Source organism: Sarcophilus harrisii, chromosome 2 (assembly GCF_902635505.1).
Source record: "Sarcophilus harrisii chromosome 2, mSarHar1.11, whole genome shotgun sequence".
In the NCBI taxonomy this organism is placed as follows: Eukaryota; Metazoa; Chordata; class Mammalia; order Dasyuromorphia; family Dasyuridae; genus Sarcophilus; species Sarcophilus harrisii.
In genome coordinates this window covers 421308143-421325661 of record NC_045427.1, presented here as the reverse complement: position 1 = coordinate 421325661, position 17519 = coordinate 421308143, and the positions used below count along the sequence as shown (strand labels likewise).

Sequence of the window (17519 nt, the reverse complement as noted above, 5' to 3'; positions counted from 1 at the left end):
GCCTACTCAAACTCTGAAGTCGATGAAGCCTTACTCGATTTTTACAGCTGTCTGTCTTGAAAGTTCTCACCTTATCTCGTTCACCATCTAGTCCTGTCCCTCACCAAGTAAGGACCACCATGGTTTGAAACAATCCCACAGGACTGGAGAACACCCATATTGTCCTGTCATAGGCTTGTCATGGAAAACCTTTCAGGCCCTGAAAATGATTGTAATCCACCTTCCTTCCCCTCCCTTCCCACTTATGATTTATGTATAAAAACTCTGGAAACTCTACTCCTCACTCTGAAAGTGTGAGAAATCTTTAAAATCTGCTTGCTCTCTGTGGTTCCAGCAATTCACAGTTTAGAGACCAAGATAGTAAAATTCTGTTAACAGTGGCTTTGTGAACCTTAAAGGTGGGATCCCTCTGAGGCCTGGAGGAGAGAAAGAACTCTTTTTAAAGTCATAGGAACAGGTGTGGGGCTAACACTAACATGGTGCAGTTGTTTAAAAGGTACACAATGTATTCCTTTCCAAAGTGCTTTGTGAGGTAGGCAGTACAAGTATTCTTCTGATCTTGCAAATGAGGAAGATGAGTGATCAGATGATATAGAATCACAGGTTTTAGAAGCCATCTAATTCAATTCTCATTTATCAGATGGAGAAACTAAATCCAGAAAGGGTATCACTTGCTCATAGCCCCAGAGATGGCTAGTTGGTGGCTAAGCAGAAACTAGAACCCACAGGTCTCCAGATCACATTGCAAAGATCAGCAATTTAGTTCAACAGCGGAAACCGATAGAATTTTGTCGGAGGAAATTACATCAGAGAGGATTTTTTTCTATCTGCTTTGCAACTAAAGGATTTTTCCATTAGATCTGTGGCTGAAAAATAACGGTTTGGTCATGTATACTAATTGTGTATCTAATTTATATTTTAATATATTTAAGGTCATCCTGCCATCTGGGGGAGGGGGTGGGGGGTAAGAGGTGAAAAATTGGAACAAGAGGTTTGGCAATTGTTAATGCTGTAAAGTTACCCATGCATATAACCTGTAAATAAAAGGCTATTAAATAAATTTAAAAAAAAAAAAGATTTGTGGCTGAAACCTGCACTATGTGCTGGGGCCCCCATTAGAACACGAGCTCACTGAGAGTAGACTCCAATGCTTTTTTCAAGCATTCACGCATTCATTTTCGTCGCCACAAGCTCTTCTCCCGGGGTCTTTTTCTGTGGCTACACCCTTTAGTGGGATTAGGAATGACCCCCGCAGTCTCTGCTGGGCCCCGAGCCTCCTTTCCGCAGGCCGCTAAATTCCCGGGGCCCATTTTAATCAGAAATCATGGCCCGGAGAAAAGGGACTGCAGCCGGGTCACAGGGAGACCAAGCCGCAGAGCCGTCATCGCCGGCCTCCCGCAGCAGTCCGGGCTCCGCGCGCACCACGCACTCTGGCGCCGTGGAGCGCACGGCGGCTCCAGAACGCGGGGACCTGAGCAGGGAAGCTCGGCACCCGGACACCGCCTCTGGGAGGTTCCAAGTTCTGCTCGGCTCCGCCCCGTCCTGTTCCGCCCCGCCCCGCGCAGCGCCGGCCCTCACAGTGCAGGAGAGAGCGCTCATGAATATGCAGATTGCGGAGGAAGGCTATTTAAAGGCGTTCTGGCCACGCGCCGCTCCCCTCCTGGTGCTGCCTGCCGACCGCCTCGGCCTTCTTTCCACTTCATCCCCTCCATCCCCGCAGTCTCCGCGCGGTAGTCTTTGCTAAGTCACTAAGTAATTCCGGAGAAGGCCGCAACATGTCTGACAAACTGCCCTACAAAGTCGGTAAGCCCCGGGGAGGGGGGGGGCTGCTGGCAGAATTACGGCACCCTCGAGGTTGCACGGGGCTGGGTTTGCAGCCGTCCCCGGAGGTTGCACTGTGGCCAGCAATGGGCGGGCTGGCCGTGGGTCCCCCGACCGGCCTGGAGGGGACCCGCGGATTTGATCTCTTTGAATTGAAGGTTTGGCACGTTGGCCTGGGACAGCCTAGCGGGGCGCCCACGCGGTGACTACTGGGGAATGTAGTTCGCCTCTGGCTCGCTTCCCAGTGCAGCCCAAAGCGGGAGGGCTAGGGGAACTACTAGTCCCAGCGTGCCCTCCTTCGCGGGGCTGCCGTAGGACTAGGGGCTGCAGAAAGCGTGCTCAGGGGCGGGGCTTTTCTAGGCAGGTGGATGGGGGTCCCTGGGAAACCGAGACTAGCTGGACTCTGGATTTACGAATTTACTTCCAAAACTGAACCTCCCTCCCATCCAATTGAGGCCCCTCTAGAAGGGCGTGAAGTTGGGATAAACCTATGAAAACGAGGAGACTACCGGACTGGAAGCCAGGAGATCTGGGGTCAGGTTCTAGCTCTGGCGCTAACTTGCAGGGTGACTTTGGTCACTTAAAAGAGAGCTGGGACATGGGGTGGATCGATGGCCATGGACTCTCTCCCCGGATATTCCGTTACTTGTTGCTTTGGCTTTTGGGGTTGTGAGACCAGTAAAGTGAGAAGAGCCCCGGATGTGGAGGTGAATGCTCTTTCTAGAATACCATTGCCCTGTGGGAGTTAGGGAAGACTCCATGGAGTACCTACGCCGGCCTGGCAGAAGGGCAGAGGAGGTCTTATGCCTCCGTACCTAGGACATCATGTTCTCCCCTGCCCCTGAGGCACTACTGATTATCTGTCGTTTCCTTCCTCGCATTTGCCCTCTCTGCTTTGCCAGAAATCATCTCGTTTCCCTTACAGAACACGGCCCCCATTCAGAGAGCCCCAGGAAGCTTTTCTGAGGCTGGCAATCTCAGAGGTTAGGGAGAGGTATAGGGGTTGATAGATCCCATAATTCATTCAATAAACATTTTTAAAGTGCCTGTTATATTCTCTGTCTATAGGACTTCCAGCTCCCAGGATTGGGTCAGGAATTGTAGACTCTCCAAAGAACACTGTTTTAAACGGGTTAATTGATTTAGGAGGATTGATTAATTAGGTTAATTGATTAGGAATTAATTAATTAGGAGATTCCTTTCTGGTTTCATCTTTGAAAATTAACTTGATGTGAGACGTTGCTAGACACTTTCCCTTCTTTCTGGGTCTTAATTTCCTCCTCAGTAAAGTGAGAATGGTGGGACTTGGATGATCTCTACCAGCTCAGTGTATGTTCTGTAGTTCAAGGCCCCTTTCCAATTCTAACAGTACTTTCTTAGTTTTACAAATGTATGTTGATTGAACTTTTTCTGCTCTTAAGAGCTCACTCTTAACAGTCTTTTTTCTAGTCTCTATTGATCTCTCTATTCCTGTAATATTGAGTCCATGTTGTATAATACTTATATTTAAGAAGATCTTTGCTGGAGACTGTCTCTTATTAGTGTGTGATTGCTTTGTGCGACTAGGGCGCTTTTTGAGGATGTTTTATAGTTTATAAAGTAAGCAAAACTGTGAAGTAGTAAAGGTTAACCTATTGGCATTATTTTACCATTTAGGAAATTGTTAAGTTTATGTGACTCGCCCAAGGTCACATTGCTAGCTGTGGTAGAGACAGGAATGGAACCCGGGCCTTCTTTTTAATATACATTATTTGTCTTTAGATTTATGACAATGATCAATCAAGGAGAGTTGAAGACGTCACTATTTTAAGATGGGAAGCAAACATCCCTCCTGTCCACATTTTTTTTTCAAATATTAATGGCTTTTTATTTTTCAAAATACATGCAAAGATAATTTTCAATCCCTGCAAAATCTTATGTTCCAAATATTTCTCTTTCCCTTTCTACTTCCCCTAGATGGCAAATATACAGTATAGGTTAAATATGTGCAATTCTTCTAAACATTTCCACATTGGCAGCCCTTTTTGTAGTGGCTAGAAACTGGAAACTGAATGGATGTCCATCAGTTGGAGAATGGCTGAATAAATTGTGGTATATGAAAATTATGGAATATTACTGTTCTGTAAGAAATGACCAACAGGATGATTTCAGAAAGGCCTGGAGAGACTTACACGAACTGATGCTGAGTGAAATGAGCAGGACCAGGAGATCATTATATACTTCAACAACAATACTAGATGATGACCAGTTCTGATGGATCAGGCCATCCTCAGCAACGAGATCAACCAAATCATTTCTAATGGAGCAGTAATGAACTGAACTAGCTATGCCCAGAAAAAGAACTCTGGGAGATGACTAAAAACCATTACATTGAATTCCCAATCCCTATATTTATGCACACATGCATTTTTGATTTCCTTCACAAGCTAATTGTACAATAATTCAGAGTCTGATTTTTTTTGTACAGAAAAATAATGTTTTGGTCATGTACTTATTGTGTATCTAATTTATATTTTAATATATTTAACATCTACTGGTCATCCTGCCATCTAGGGGAGGGGGTGGGGGGGTAAGAGGTGAAAAATTGGAACAAGAGGTTTGGCAATTGTTAATCCTGTAAAGTTACCCATGTATATATCCTGTAAATAAAAGGCTATTAAATTAAAAAAAAAAAAATAAAAAAAAAAAAATAAACATTTCCACATTTATCATGCCGCACAAGAAAAATAAAATCAAAAGGGAAAAAATAAGAAAAAACCAAGCAAGCAAACAACAACAAAAAGAGTGAAAATGATATGTTGTGATTCACACTCAGTCCACACAGTCCTCTCTCTGGGTGCAGATGGCTCTCCACATTACAAGTCTGTTGGAATTGCCTGAATCATCTCATTGATGAAAAGAGCTAAATCCATCATAGTTGATCATCACATAATCTTGTTGCTGTGTACAATGTTCTCTTGGTTCTGCTCACTTCACTTAGCATCAGTTCATGTAAGTCTCTCTGAAATCATCCTCCTGATCGTTTCTTATAGAACAGTAATATTCCATAGTTCATATAACTTATTCAATCATTCCCCAACTGATGGACATCTACTCAGTTTCCAGTTCCTTGCCACTACAAAAAGGGCTACTACAAACATTTTTCAGATGTGAGTTCTTTTCCCTTTTTTTATAATTTCTTTTGGGATATAGGTCCAGTAGTGTATGCACAATTTGATACCCTTTTGGGCATAGTTACACATTGCTCTCCAGAATGGTTGAATCAATTTATAACTCTACCAGCAGTGTATTAATGTCTCAGTTTTCCCATATCACCTCCAATGTTTATCATCTTTTCCTGTCATTTTGGCCAATCTGAGAAGTGTGAAGTCTTAATTTACATTTCTCTAATCAATAGTGATTCATAACATTTTTTTCATATGACTAGAAATTGATTTAATTTCTTCTGACAACTGTCTGTTCCTATCCTTTGCCTGTTTGTGAAGATCTAGGAGGGAAACAAGGGGATGGCTAGATTAGAAATGATTATCTTCATAGGAGCATTTGGTCCAAATTTTTTATTTTTGTTTTTTTCAATAAATTCTATGTCTAGTAAACTGATCAGAGCAAAAAAGAAATAAAGAAAAAAATAATAATCAGTCAATAAGTATTTATTAAGTACTTCCAGGGTGCCAGACACTATTTTAGGCACTGAGAATACAAAAAAGACAAAACAAAAACCTCCAAAACAACAGCCTTCATTATCAAGGAATTCACAACAGGAATGCAAATAACTACTATGTTCAAACAAGACAGAGATGGAGTAAATGGAAATAATCTCAAAGTCAAAGACCAAAGACTAAAGAGGTCTAGGAAAGGCTTCTTGTAGAAAATGGGACTGTATCTGAGATTTTAAGGACTCCAGGAAGAAAGTTTCAGGCATGAAGCAGTGAAGACAAAATTATATTTTTATTGAGGGGATGGGAGGAGGCACTCAGGGTCCACACTTGCCCAGGATCATACAGCTAGGTCCTACTGACTCTAAAGCTAGCAGTACTCTATCCACTGTAACATCTAGCTGCTGCTCACAAAATTTTAAAGGGTTCTAACCATTAAGGAGTTTATATTCCATAAGAAACTATATATGCCTTTAAATAAATACAAAATATATTCCAATAATAAATTTCAACTGTATTCCACATAAAAGGTAATTTTCCTGAGATGCAGGTGCTAGCAGTTTGGGGAAACCAGGAAAGGCCTGATGTAAGAATCAATGTTTGAAATGAGTTGTGAATGAAGATAGGAATCATGGATCCTAAAAAGGGAAGGAAGGGGAAGGTGCATTCCAGGCATGGGGGAAGAATATCTTGGAATGTTGTGTGAGGAACAATAAACAAGCCGGGTGAGTGTAGAGTGTAGGAAGAAGTATGATGTGTAATTAATCTGGAAAGAGTCCTAACATCAATGCCAAAAAGTTTGTATTTAGAGGCATTAGAAAGTTGCTCTAACATTTTGAGCACGAGAGTGATACATGCAGTGAGATACATTTAGAAATAATGTAACTGAATTTTGTATAGTACTTTTCAAGTTTGCAAAGAGGTGTGTGTCTCTATCTCTGTATGATTTGAGTCTCATAAAACTCAGATACTACAGATCCTACTTATTTTTACAAATGAGAAAACCCAGAGATTGATTTGTCCTTGTCACAAAGCTTGGAGAGAGAAAAAGTAGAGATCCAAATCCAGGGTTCAGTGTTATAACCAGTACCAATCCACCTTTCTGACTTAGATCTATAGCCAAGCTCAGGGCTGTATGCTCTTGCATTAACCATTTGGCATAACATGAAGAAAAAGGAAAAAAAAAAACTTCCTCCATTTAGAATTACTCCTTTACAGTTTGAAAAAAAAAAAAGATATATACAAAATAAAATGTCATCAGAAGGAATGAGAAATAAATGTTGGATGTTTTTGTTATTGTTTTATATTAGATATATCTTAAAGGTAAATTGTAAAGAATTTGGGGTTTAGGTTTTTTATATGTGCTTTTCGTTTTTTTACTTGAATGTTTTTGTTAATGATAGTTACTAAATTTGAAGAAAATATACAATATGTACATAATATGTGTACACCTTTGTGTATACATATATGATTATGTGCACATACATACACATGTGGCTATTAAAGCATAACACTGCCCTGAGACTTTAGGGTCACCGTGTGTGTGTGATTTTAAATGAGATAATCAGCTATCCAAAATTGAAGGGTAACAGGCCACCTTGAAAAGTAATGTTTCCCATGAACTGGTTTTAAGTCAGACCAAGTATATGCTGAAATTCTTTCTAGCTCTGGGATTCTGGGATTTCCTGAAGATTTCCATCCCCTACTTGGATTCACTGTTTGAAAAGTGTGAGTCAGGGTTCCTGCCCTCTGAGAGCTTATAACTGTCAGAAGCAGCAAGCTCAGAATATACTTGTTGATAGGAAAGCAAAGGGAGGGGAGGGTTCCTTCTCCCCACTCCCCCCTATCTTCTCCATAATGCTTAGTCTGGTTTTTCCCCTGGCCCTTTAGCCGACATCAGCCTGGCTGCCTGGGGACGCAAAGCCCTGGACATAGCAGAGAATGAGATGCCTGGCCTGATGAAACTTCGAGAGATGTACTCAGCCTCCAAGCCACTGAAGGGTGCCCGGATTGCTGGCTGTCTCCACATGACTGTGGAGACAGCTGTTCTTATTGAGACACTGGTGGCTCTGGGAGCTGAGGTAAGTCCACATGGAACATCAGAGGAGCCAGCACTGGGGTCTGGGTGGGGGAGGGGGGAGGGATTCAGGCAGTTCTGGAAGCTTTCTTGGACAGTAACCTCATATATAGCGGAAAGAATTCTGGATTAAGAGACAGGGGGACCTCAGTTCCAATCTAAAGTGTAACATTTGCCATCAATGTGATCTTGGGGCCTCAGTTTCCTTATCTGTAAAAGTTAGACTAATTAACTTGTCTTTTTCAGCTCTAAATCTATAAAAGTGAATGATTCCTTTCTTTTGTCCAGACATTTCTACCTGACCTCTCCCCCCAACAATCCCCATTATACAAAGAAAGAAACAGTCTCAGAGAAGGACAAAACCTCTTCTCCTGATTCTCAACCCAGGGAGTTTTTCCTAATCCACTCACCATGAGTTGACCTTCTTGACTCATGTGTACTGATTGGTAGCTCCTTTGGCCTCTGACCCATGTGACTTCACTACATTGACCTTGGGCTGCTGTTCTCTGCTTTTGTGATTAACCCCTTGTCCCTTGGTCTTTGCAGGTACAGTGGTCCAGTTGCAACATTTTCTCCACCCAGGACCATGCAGCAGCTGCTATTGCCAAAACTGGCATTCCTGGTAAGTCTTCTTCCTCTGGGCATAGCTCCTACCAGGGACTCTCTTGGCGGCAGGGAGCTGGAGGAAAAGTCCTCCAGAAGGGGAAGATTTCAGCTATTCAAAGGTGTTTAAGGATATGGAAGAAAGCATAAACTTATTCTTTGTAGTCCAGGGGATATGATGAGTACCAACCAGAGAAAAATTATAGGGATGCAGATTATGGCTAGATTGAAGGAAGAACTTCTCAAGAATAATAGCTGGTATTTATATAGTGTTTTACACATGTCATCTTATAATAATTAGAGCTGCCTCCATAGATGGTGGTGCTGATAACTTTGGAGCTGCCATTCAAGGGACTCCTTTGATTTGGGGTGGGGTGAGAGGATCACAGAGCTTCAAGAGACATCTTGGATCATTTCCCCTCATTTTCTACATGAGGAAACAGATCCAGCCACGTTAAGTGATTTTATCCTGGTGTCTCAGGTAAAGTGTGCCAGAACTGGGATTTGAATGCAGATTTTGTGACTCCAGTTCCAGCATTTTTCAGATTATCCTTCCCCAGAAGCCATCCAGCTTTAAAATTCTGTTACTACAAGATTCTGTGAAAAACAGGGGATTGGAGTGTAGGGAAAGTTGATCCTGCATAATGGGAATGTTTGTTGGAGGAGAATTGTAATGGTATTAATGCTGACCAACCATTCTGTGGGGACTGATCATAATGGGAGCCTGGGTGAAATGAAAGGATGCAGAACCTTTCAGTTGGCCTTCTGTGAGGTGGTCTGGATGAGCTAGGAGGCTTGTGGGATCTCTGTGAGCAGGAAGAAAACACAGCAATGTTCATTTTCTCTGGCTGTTAATGTGGCTCAGCCTAGCCAAGCTCTGGGGAATAGAATTTTGTGTCTTTGGCCAAGGGCCTTGGGCACGGGAGGCTGATGGGATGCTTGGGAGGGTGAGGGGGCTTCCACTAAAGCAGTGCCTTTGATTCCTATCCTCTAGCCTGGTGGGGGAGGTAGGCAGAGTGGGCAGTTCCCTCTGGTTTGCCATCTCTGTACTTTGGGATACTGGACTTTGAACCCAAAGGATAAAGCTTTGTTTGCAGAATGTTTCTTTTTTTGCCCTTTGCCCAGGATTTGCAACATTAGTAGCTTGGTGCCTCTACTGAGCCCAGAGGAAATCTGATGTCTTGCACTGTCCTTCTCTTCCCAGGCCATGATTAGGTTAGAAGTCTCCTGTGCACTGAGACAGAGGATGCTTGTCATGATCTGCCACCTACTTTCTCCCATGAGCTTCCTTTATATCACACACAAAGTGCTTGGCAAGCCTTAAAGCTCTGCATGAATGTTAGCTATTATTACGATTATTCTCTGGTTCTTCTCTACTTTTATCTTTCCTCTATTCTACCCTTGCACCCCCAACACATTTAAATTGTTTTAAATTTAAATGTGGTTAAATTTGGTTAAATTGTTTTCAGGGGCCAAGGAACTCTACTTTAGGGATGACCAGGGCAGCCCTTGGTTCTTGGGATTGGGTGGAGGACTTCCATATCTTGCAAGGCCTTCTCTCATAGGTTTCTAATACTGCTACAAAAGGCAAGGAAATAAGTTTGGGGGATACTAAGTTTCCTTAAGGAGATAACTCTTAGGATCTTGGCTTAGAAACTGGAAGGAGGACACTCCCCCATTCCCTAGACTTGCAGGTCAGGGGCGGAGAGATCAGAGTTCAGTGCTAGCCACTAGTTGGGTGGATTATGTATGAGGTCTGGCCTTGATTCTTCCTTCAATTGCTCCTTTTACCTATAGAGTAAAAAAAAAAATGTCTAACAGTAGTTTACCCAAGGCTTTTCATGATCTTCATGTCCAGACATAGTATATCCCATCTCCTGACTGTCTTCTGTGCCCTAGACAAACGGGACCGTTGTCTGATCCCTGATCTTGCCCTGCCTGCCCTCATCTCTATTTGCTGAAATCCTCCTCTTCCTTCAAGACATGCTCAAGTGTCACCTCCATGGCCATGTCTTCCCTGATGCTGCTAGCTGAAAGTTCTATCTCCTCAAGTTTTCCTAGAGCATTTTATCTCTCTCCCTCCTCTGCCTCCATCACATGCTTCCTTACAGCCTTCTTATTTGTGTACATGTTGTATCTTCAACTTGTCACTTGTAAGCTCCTTGGGAGCATGACCTTTGTGCTGAATACCAAGCACAGGGGCTGTGCCCTCCAATGTTGGATCAGCTGCATTCACCCCTATCCTCCCACTCTTGCCTCAGTGTATGCTTGGAAGGGGGAGACGGATGAGGAATATCTCTGGTGCATTGAGCAGACCCTCTATTTCAAGGATGGGCAGCCCCTCAACATGATCCTGGATGACGGAGGGGACCTCACCAACCTCGTTCACAACAAATATCCTGAGCTCCTGAAGGGTAAGAAGAAACATGAGGGAATGGGGATGCACAAGGGTAGAATTTTGGGGTATGCAGGAGTGGTATGTAGGGTTCTTGTAGGAAGTTGTTGGGGGGGAAAGGCTGCAAATCCCTTACTTCTCCAAGGCGGGATGGTTAGATAATGGCAATTTCCTTGGGAAGCTGAAAAGGGGGAAGTTGATAAGGTCTCAGTGGCTGTTTTTGGCACATGGAGGGACTTGGGTGACTTTTTCAGAACTCATAAGGGTAGTATGATATATTTGTATAGTATATTATAAATACAGTGGAAAGAAGCCTGAAAATAGAATTTAGAGCAACGAAGTTTGAAATTCAAATCCCACCTCTGTTACTAGCTCTTTAGCTGGGTTTATTCATTTGTAGATTGGGAGATTAGACCAGATTATTTTGAAGATCTCTTTTCCAGTGAAAGGAAACTCTAGGAAACTTTTTCTTTCCTGGAAGATTAGGGGTAGCCCCAGGGGGAGTCTATGCATCTGGTTTTAAATTGAGTTTAGTATGGCCTGGTGTTGCCATCCTGGGGAGCAGGTTGGGCCAAGGTGAACTGACTGTTCATAACTGTGCATTTAGGGGTGTGGGGGAAGTTTGGCTCTCTGCCGGTCTCCCTCCTCCTGCACTGAACCTTTTTCTTGTTAAGCCTCCCCCGAGGCTAGAGTGGGAAGGAAAAAGGGAGAAATCTTCCTAATGACCTTGGAAATTTTCTAGACTTTATTATGTTTATCATTTCAAGTTCTGAGTCTCCAGAGAAGAGAGGGAAGAAGGTCACCCCTTGGGTTCTAGCTTGACTTGAGTTTGGAATCTGGGTCTCCATTCTGGGATAAGGGGCTCCCTTTTTGCTGGAGTTTGTTCAGGAAAATTTGAAAGGGGAAATAATCTAAATCAGAGTTGGGGGTGGGGTGGAATTGTAGGACATTCTATGTGTAGGAAAGCTGGGATCCTAAATTCCTTTTCCCAAATAGCCCTGACCAGGCCCTTTTCCTCAGCCTCAAGCCTGAGACTATAGAAAATTAAAAAAAAAAAAATTCTTGCATTGGGAAACTAGGGAGAAAAATCTGGTGACTTGGAGCTGAAGTAGATTGTCCTGTTTCTGTCACCTGGATCATAGATCAGAGGCTTACTCCCATTTGGGGGTTGGAGAGTGGTTCCAAGTCCAAGACTCTTTCCCCTCTGTAATTCATTCACTACCAATACCTGGAAGTCTACTGTTTGAGCTGCATGTCTTTAGGTTAAGACATTATTATTCTTTGTTAATAAAGAGATCAGCTGTGAAAAGGAAAAAAAAAAACATTAAGCCTTTGATAACATCACTGGTGATCCTTGACTAGTGCTGAGATGCAAGTTTTGGGGGCAAGGAGAATGATGCAATACAAAGAGAAATGGATTTGGAATCAGGACAGTAGGTGTCCAAGTTTTGACTCTGCCAATAATCTGTTGTGTGTCTCTGGGTTTGAGTTTCCTCTTTTTTTAAAAACAAGAGTGCTGTACTAGATCATTTCAAAGCTTTCTTCTAGCCTCATTTTCAAAGTCTGAAAAAAATGGGAGGATATAACTCCAAGCAGTGGGGTCCTGGCAACATAGTGAAAGGGATAGTTCAAGGAGAGATAGAAAGGTATAAAGCTTTCTCCACTCATCCTAATACAACACAAAATGACTTCAATTGGAGGAAGAGTTGGGAGAGTGGGAAGCATTGTTGATTTACTTCACTGCTGATGTTTTCCTTCTCCTTTCCTCAAGGGTGTTATAATGGTGGGAGGATTGAGGGGAATTCATTTTCTACTACTACTCTTCTGAGCTGAACAAAATGGCACATGTTAAATATTTGTTGAAAAGGAATTAATTAAACATGGCTCCAGAGGGCTGGAATTGTAGGGGACTGGTACTAATGGAGTATCTCTTTGACTCAGGCATCAAAGGCATCTCAGAAGAAACAACCACAGGAGTCCACAATCTATACAAGATGAAAGCTAATGGAGTTTTGAAAGTGCCAGCCATCAATGTGAATGATTCTGTTACCAAGGTACTCCTGTACTGAATTCCAAATCTGTAGGCAGGTCAGATGAGTCCATAGTTCCTAGGGACCAGCATGATGTAGCTGGAGGTTATGAGACTTGAATTAATATTTGGGTTCCCATTGTCACATGCTGTGTTACTTTTGATAAGTCATTTAAATACTCTGGGTCCAAGTTCCTTCATTTGTAAAATGAGAATGTTAGATTAGATGAGGGCTTCTTAAATTTTTTTCCACTTGCAACCCTTTTTCCTCAAGAATTTTTATGTTTCTCCAGGTATATAGGTATGCATATCAAACATTTACTGATAATAAGTCATAATTTCATGATGCCCACATTCAGCTATAAAACCCCAAATGAGGTTGTGAACCACAGTTTAAGAAGCTGGGCACTAGATGACTTCTAAGGTTCTTTTCAGCTTTAAATTTATGATCTTATGAGCGTAGGATTTATTAGCCCTGTGAGCAGAGATGAGGCACATGAAAACTGTGTCTGTTTCCACATTGGTAAGATAAGGGTCAAAATGCTTTCGCTGTCTACTTTATAAGGTTGTTGAGCTAACAGTGTTCTGAAAATCTTGGAGTGCTTTAGCGCATATCTTGTTAGTTGCTGATGTTCCCAATTTACAGATTAGGAACTTAGTCCCTCCAAGATTCTTAGTCATAGAATATTTGAATTGGAAGAGAGGAAGTAAGGAAACTGAGGATGAGAGAGGAAAGGTAACTTACAAAGGCCATATCTTGTTAGTAGAACTGGAATGAGAGTCTAGGGCTCCTGCATCCAGAGGGCAATAGGGAGTCATTCTGAGTTCTTGAGCGGAGAGAGGACACAACGAAATCTTCCTCGAGTCCAGGGGGGGAATGCATCCTCCTTTCCTTCTTTTCCAAACTCCTCCCTTCCCCTTCCAGAGCAAGTTTGACAACCTGTATGGCTGCCGTGAGTCCCTCATCGATGGCATCAAACGAGCCACAGATGTGATGATCGCTGGCAAGGTGGCTGTGGTGGCAGGTTATGGTGATGTAGGCAAGGGCTGTGCCCAGGCCCTTCGGGGCTTTGGGGCCCGAGTCATCATCACAGAGATTGATCCCATCAATGCACTGCAAGCATCTATGGAGGGTGAGTGTGGGCCAGGGCAGACTGGGCAGACCGCGACTTGGGATGCTCAGGGGTGGGCCAGGGCTGATGTCTATGTGTGTCTGTGCTCAGGTTATGAGGTGACCACCATGGATGAGGCCTGCAAGGAGGGAAACATCTTTGTCACCACCACGGGATGCATAGACATCATCTTGGGCAGGTGGGCTTGGCTCCGGGGGGGCTGCCATCTGCTCTCCCATCTCCCTCTACATGCCCCTGCCTCTTCCTGTCCAACTCTATTTTCCCATGGCCTGTGTCCTTCCCTTATTGCTCCCTCCCTTTCATTTGTCCTTCCCTTAGCCTTGTCACTCCTCTTCCCTTACAGCCAAAGCTCCTGCCTTTGTTCCCTAGCTCCTGCTCCCCTTCCCCCTCACCCCCGGGGCCCCTGTTTCCTACCCCCACCACAGGCACTTTGAGCAGATGAAGGACGACGCCATTGTATGTAACATTGGCCACTTTGACGTGGAGATAGATGTGAAGTGGCTGAATCAGAATTCTGTGGAGAAGGTGACCGTGAAGCCTCAGGTGAGGGCCTGGGGTGTGTGAGGGAGCTCTGGAGCATCTGCAGAGCCCAGATCTGAGGCAGAAGGGGCACAGGCTACCGAGTCAGAGCATTGAGTCTCACTTCTGATGCCGCTCCCTGGCGTCTTGGGCAAATCTGTCACCTTCCACGGGCCTCGGGTTCCTCCTTTGTGAAAGATGGCACTAGACCCACAGTCCTGTGACTGTAGGCTCTGGAGAAAAGAGATGGAAGGACTTGGGCTTGGGTGGTAAGACGGTGGGAGCGGGATTGTCCTTGGCTAGCATTAAGGAGATTGGGGGGGAGAATGGCCGGCAGCCTCACTAGGAGATTGTTTGGAGGCTGGGGGGAGATCTCAGGGTATGCATGTGCATGTGCATGTGTATGTGTGGGTGTGCACAGGGGGCTATTGCTGACACTGATTGGAGAACATTTCTTTAGCTTCCATGAACTGCCACAGCCCCAAGACTCCTTGGATTATTCTTGGGTTGGAGGAAATGGACTGCTGCCTTTTTCCCATTCCCAATTTTGCATATGGTGATATGCATGTGCATGTATGAACAATAGCAAAGGCAAACTGGTGATTGATTATTGGTAGATGGCAGAAACCCAAGGACCCACAGTGCCTGGATCTGTCCTCAACCCACCCAACTTCCCTGTGGCCTGGCTCCATCCACTGGGCTACCTCCTTTTCTTATGTGTTAATTTTAGCCCTGGAGTGACTTGGCCCTGGCCCTTACCACCTCTGCCCATCTCTGGAAGGCTGAGCCAGGGTGAAGGAAGAAGGGAGAATGGCATTTATGTGGGTAGAGACAAGGCCAGAGTAGGAGGTACTTGGCTAGCCTGGACAAGTGGCTAGATGACTACTTGTTGACTGCTTTGTAAAGGGATTCCTATTTAAGTATGGTTAGGTTTAGATGTTCTTTGAGTCCTCTTCTAGCTTTGAGTTTCTGTGATTTTGAAGGGTAGAGGATATAGGGGCCTTATTGAGGAGGGAAAAAAAGAGGAGGGAGGCTCTTTCCTGTTCTCTAACCCTCACCTTTCTTGCCCACCTGGCCAGGTGGATCGCTACAAGCTGAAGAATGGGCGGCGGATCATCCTGCTGGCAGAGGGCCGTTTGGTCAACCTCGGTTGTGCTATGGGTCATCCCAGCTTTGTCATGAGCAATTCCTTCAGCAACCAGGTGTTGGCTCAGATTGAGCTGTGGACCTACCCAGACAAGTACCCTGTGGGAGTGCACTTCCTCCCCAAAAAGGTCAGTGATGTTGCTTTTACCTCCCTATTAGCTTACTGCTTAGCGACTGCCAAGGGAGCTAGCTTTGGTGTGAGTGGATCCAAGGGACACATCAAACTCTCCAGTTTGAGCCAATCCCTTCTCTTTCTCGGCTCTTTTTCATTGAGAAGACTTTTCTGAGAGAAACAGATAAGATATCAGATAGGGGAGACTATTGATGAGGGTCATGTCATCTAGATGGTGCTCCTAAAGAGAAATGGGCAAGATTATGGCCCGGGCCAGACCCATATTCAGGCTTTCCTGGGTGACTATTACAGATCGTTCCTCTGCCCCAAGTCAGACAATTCTACAATGATGGAGCTGAAAGGGACCTTTGACTACCTATAGTCTCCGTCCACTGTCTTCCCCAGCAGGCACTCATGTCCAGTTTTATAGAAGAGGAAACCGGGCACAGACAAAGTGAGGGATTTTCCTTAGGTCATACCAAAAGGATAGGGGCAGATTTAGGAGAAAAATGCAAAGCTTTTGTCTATGCCAGGCTTTGGGTTCTTTGCCCAAGTCCTGAATTCAGCATGAATACTGCTAGTAGACTAGGCCTGGGACATTTAATTAATATGAGTAATTTGGCCTTGGTCCCTGCCCAGCCTTACTCTGTATGAGACTGGGATGCCTTCTTGTCTGCAGTTAGATGTCTCTGTCCCTGGTTTGGCTGACTGTCTCCAGTAGCCTTTTATTTTGGGAATTGGGAAGGCTTATCTTTTCCCTTTAGTTTTCCCTCAGTTCTCTGGGAAACTCCTGTGCTTTTGAAGTAGTTAATTGATTGAGGCCAGCCTTTCTCAATCAGCAAACATTTACCTAGTACTATGCTAGGCAGTCTGCTAGGTGCTGTAGATACATTAAAAAAAAAAGAAACATTAGTCCGTGGTCTCAAGGAGCTTCCACCGTCCCATGCACGTGTAAGAGTATATGAAAAGTACACAAAATGATTTATTTTTTTGGTAGAGAAAAGCGGTTAGGTGGCACAGTGAATGAAGTGCTGGGCTTGGAGTCAGGAATACCTGAGTCCAAATCCAGCCTCAAATATGATCCTGGACAAGTCACTTTACCCTGTCTGCCTCATTTTCCTCATTTATAAAATAAGCTGGAGAAGAAAATGGCAAACCACACTAGTATCTTTGCCAAGAAAACCCCAAATGGAATCACGAAGAGTCAGATACAACTGAATGACAGCAACAAATATAGTAGGATATAATATTATGTTACAATGTAATAAGGATGGAAATAATACAATAAGGATAATGGGGATGGAAAGTCAGGTAGAGCCAGGTTGTGTATGGGATCCTGTGAGCCACTGGAGTTTTTTTGAATGGGCACTGTGGCTTCATCAGAGCTGCATTGGAGGAGAATCCTCTTTGTAGCAGTTTGGAGGTTGGAAAAGAGAATGGAGAAACTTGAGGCATAGAGTCCCATTAGAATGACCTGAATTAGAGTGGTAGCTTGTGGAGAGAAGCGCTCTTCCAGCCTCCACAAGAAGCCCAAGCTGGAGGCTTGGGCACCCAGGGTTCACCTTCTCTCGTTCTTCCTTACAGCTGGATGAGGCGGTGGCTGAGGCCCATCTGGGCAAACTGAATGTGAAGCTCACAAAGCTGACGGAAAAACAGTCCCAGTACCTAGGCCTCCCCAGAGAGGGCCCGTTCAAACCTGACCACTACCGGTATTAGTCCTGCCCATCACAGAGACTCTTGAGTGGCCCACCATATTTTCTTGCCTCTCCAGCCCCTGCACAGAGTAATAAATGGTATCTAGGTTTGGTTGGGCATTCTCTTCTGTGTCATCCCTGTAGCTGCCAGCCACTCATGTATTTTTTGGATCACGTTTCTGTCTAGAATGGTGCCAGATGTTGGGGTCAAGGGGAGGAGGAAGCAACTACCTCGAGCCCAGCCTGGTGTCCTTGCCCTGATCTGTGAAGAGATTGTGTCCTACATTATGCACTGTAGCTCCGGCTTTAGACCTCTAGACATAGTTTGCATCAT

General features: G+C 44.2%; 1 protein-coding gene across 1 annotated transcript; it reads left to right on the top strand.

Annotated features, from left to right (window-relative positions):
- Nucleotides 1-1564: 1564 nt before the first annotated feature.
- AHCY (adenosylhomocysteinase) lies at nucleotides 1565-17305 on the top strand. Its single transcript, XM_031953878.1, has 10 exons — nucleotides 1565-1803; nucleotides 7368-7558; nucleotides 8101-8176; nucleotides 10419-10571; nucleotides 12494-12606; nucleotides 13507-13714; nucleotides 13805-13892; nucleotides 14140-14257; nucleotides 15313-15507; nucleotides 17076-17305. Exons 1-10 carry the CDS (start codon nucleotides 1776-1778, stop codon nucleotides 17205-17207), a joined length of 1302 nt encoding a protein of 433 aa, XP_031809738.1. The 5' UTR covers nucleotides 1565-1775; the 3' UTR covers nucleotides 17208-17305.
- Nucleotides 17306-17519: the final 214 nt, after the last annotated feature.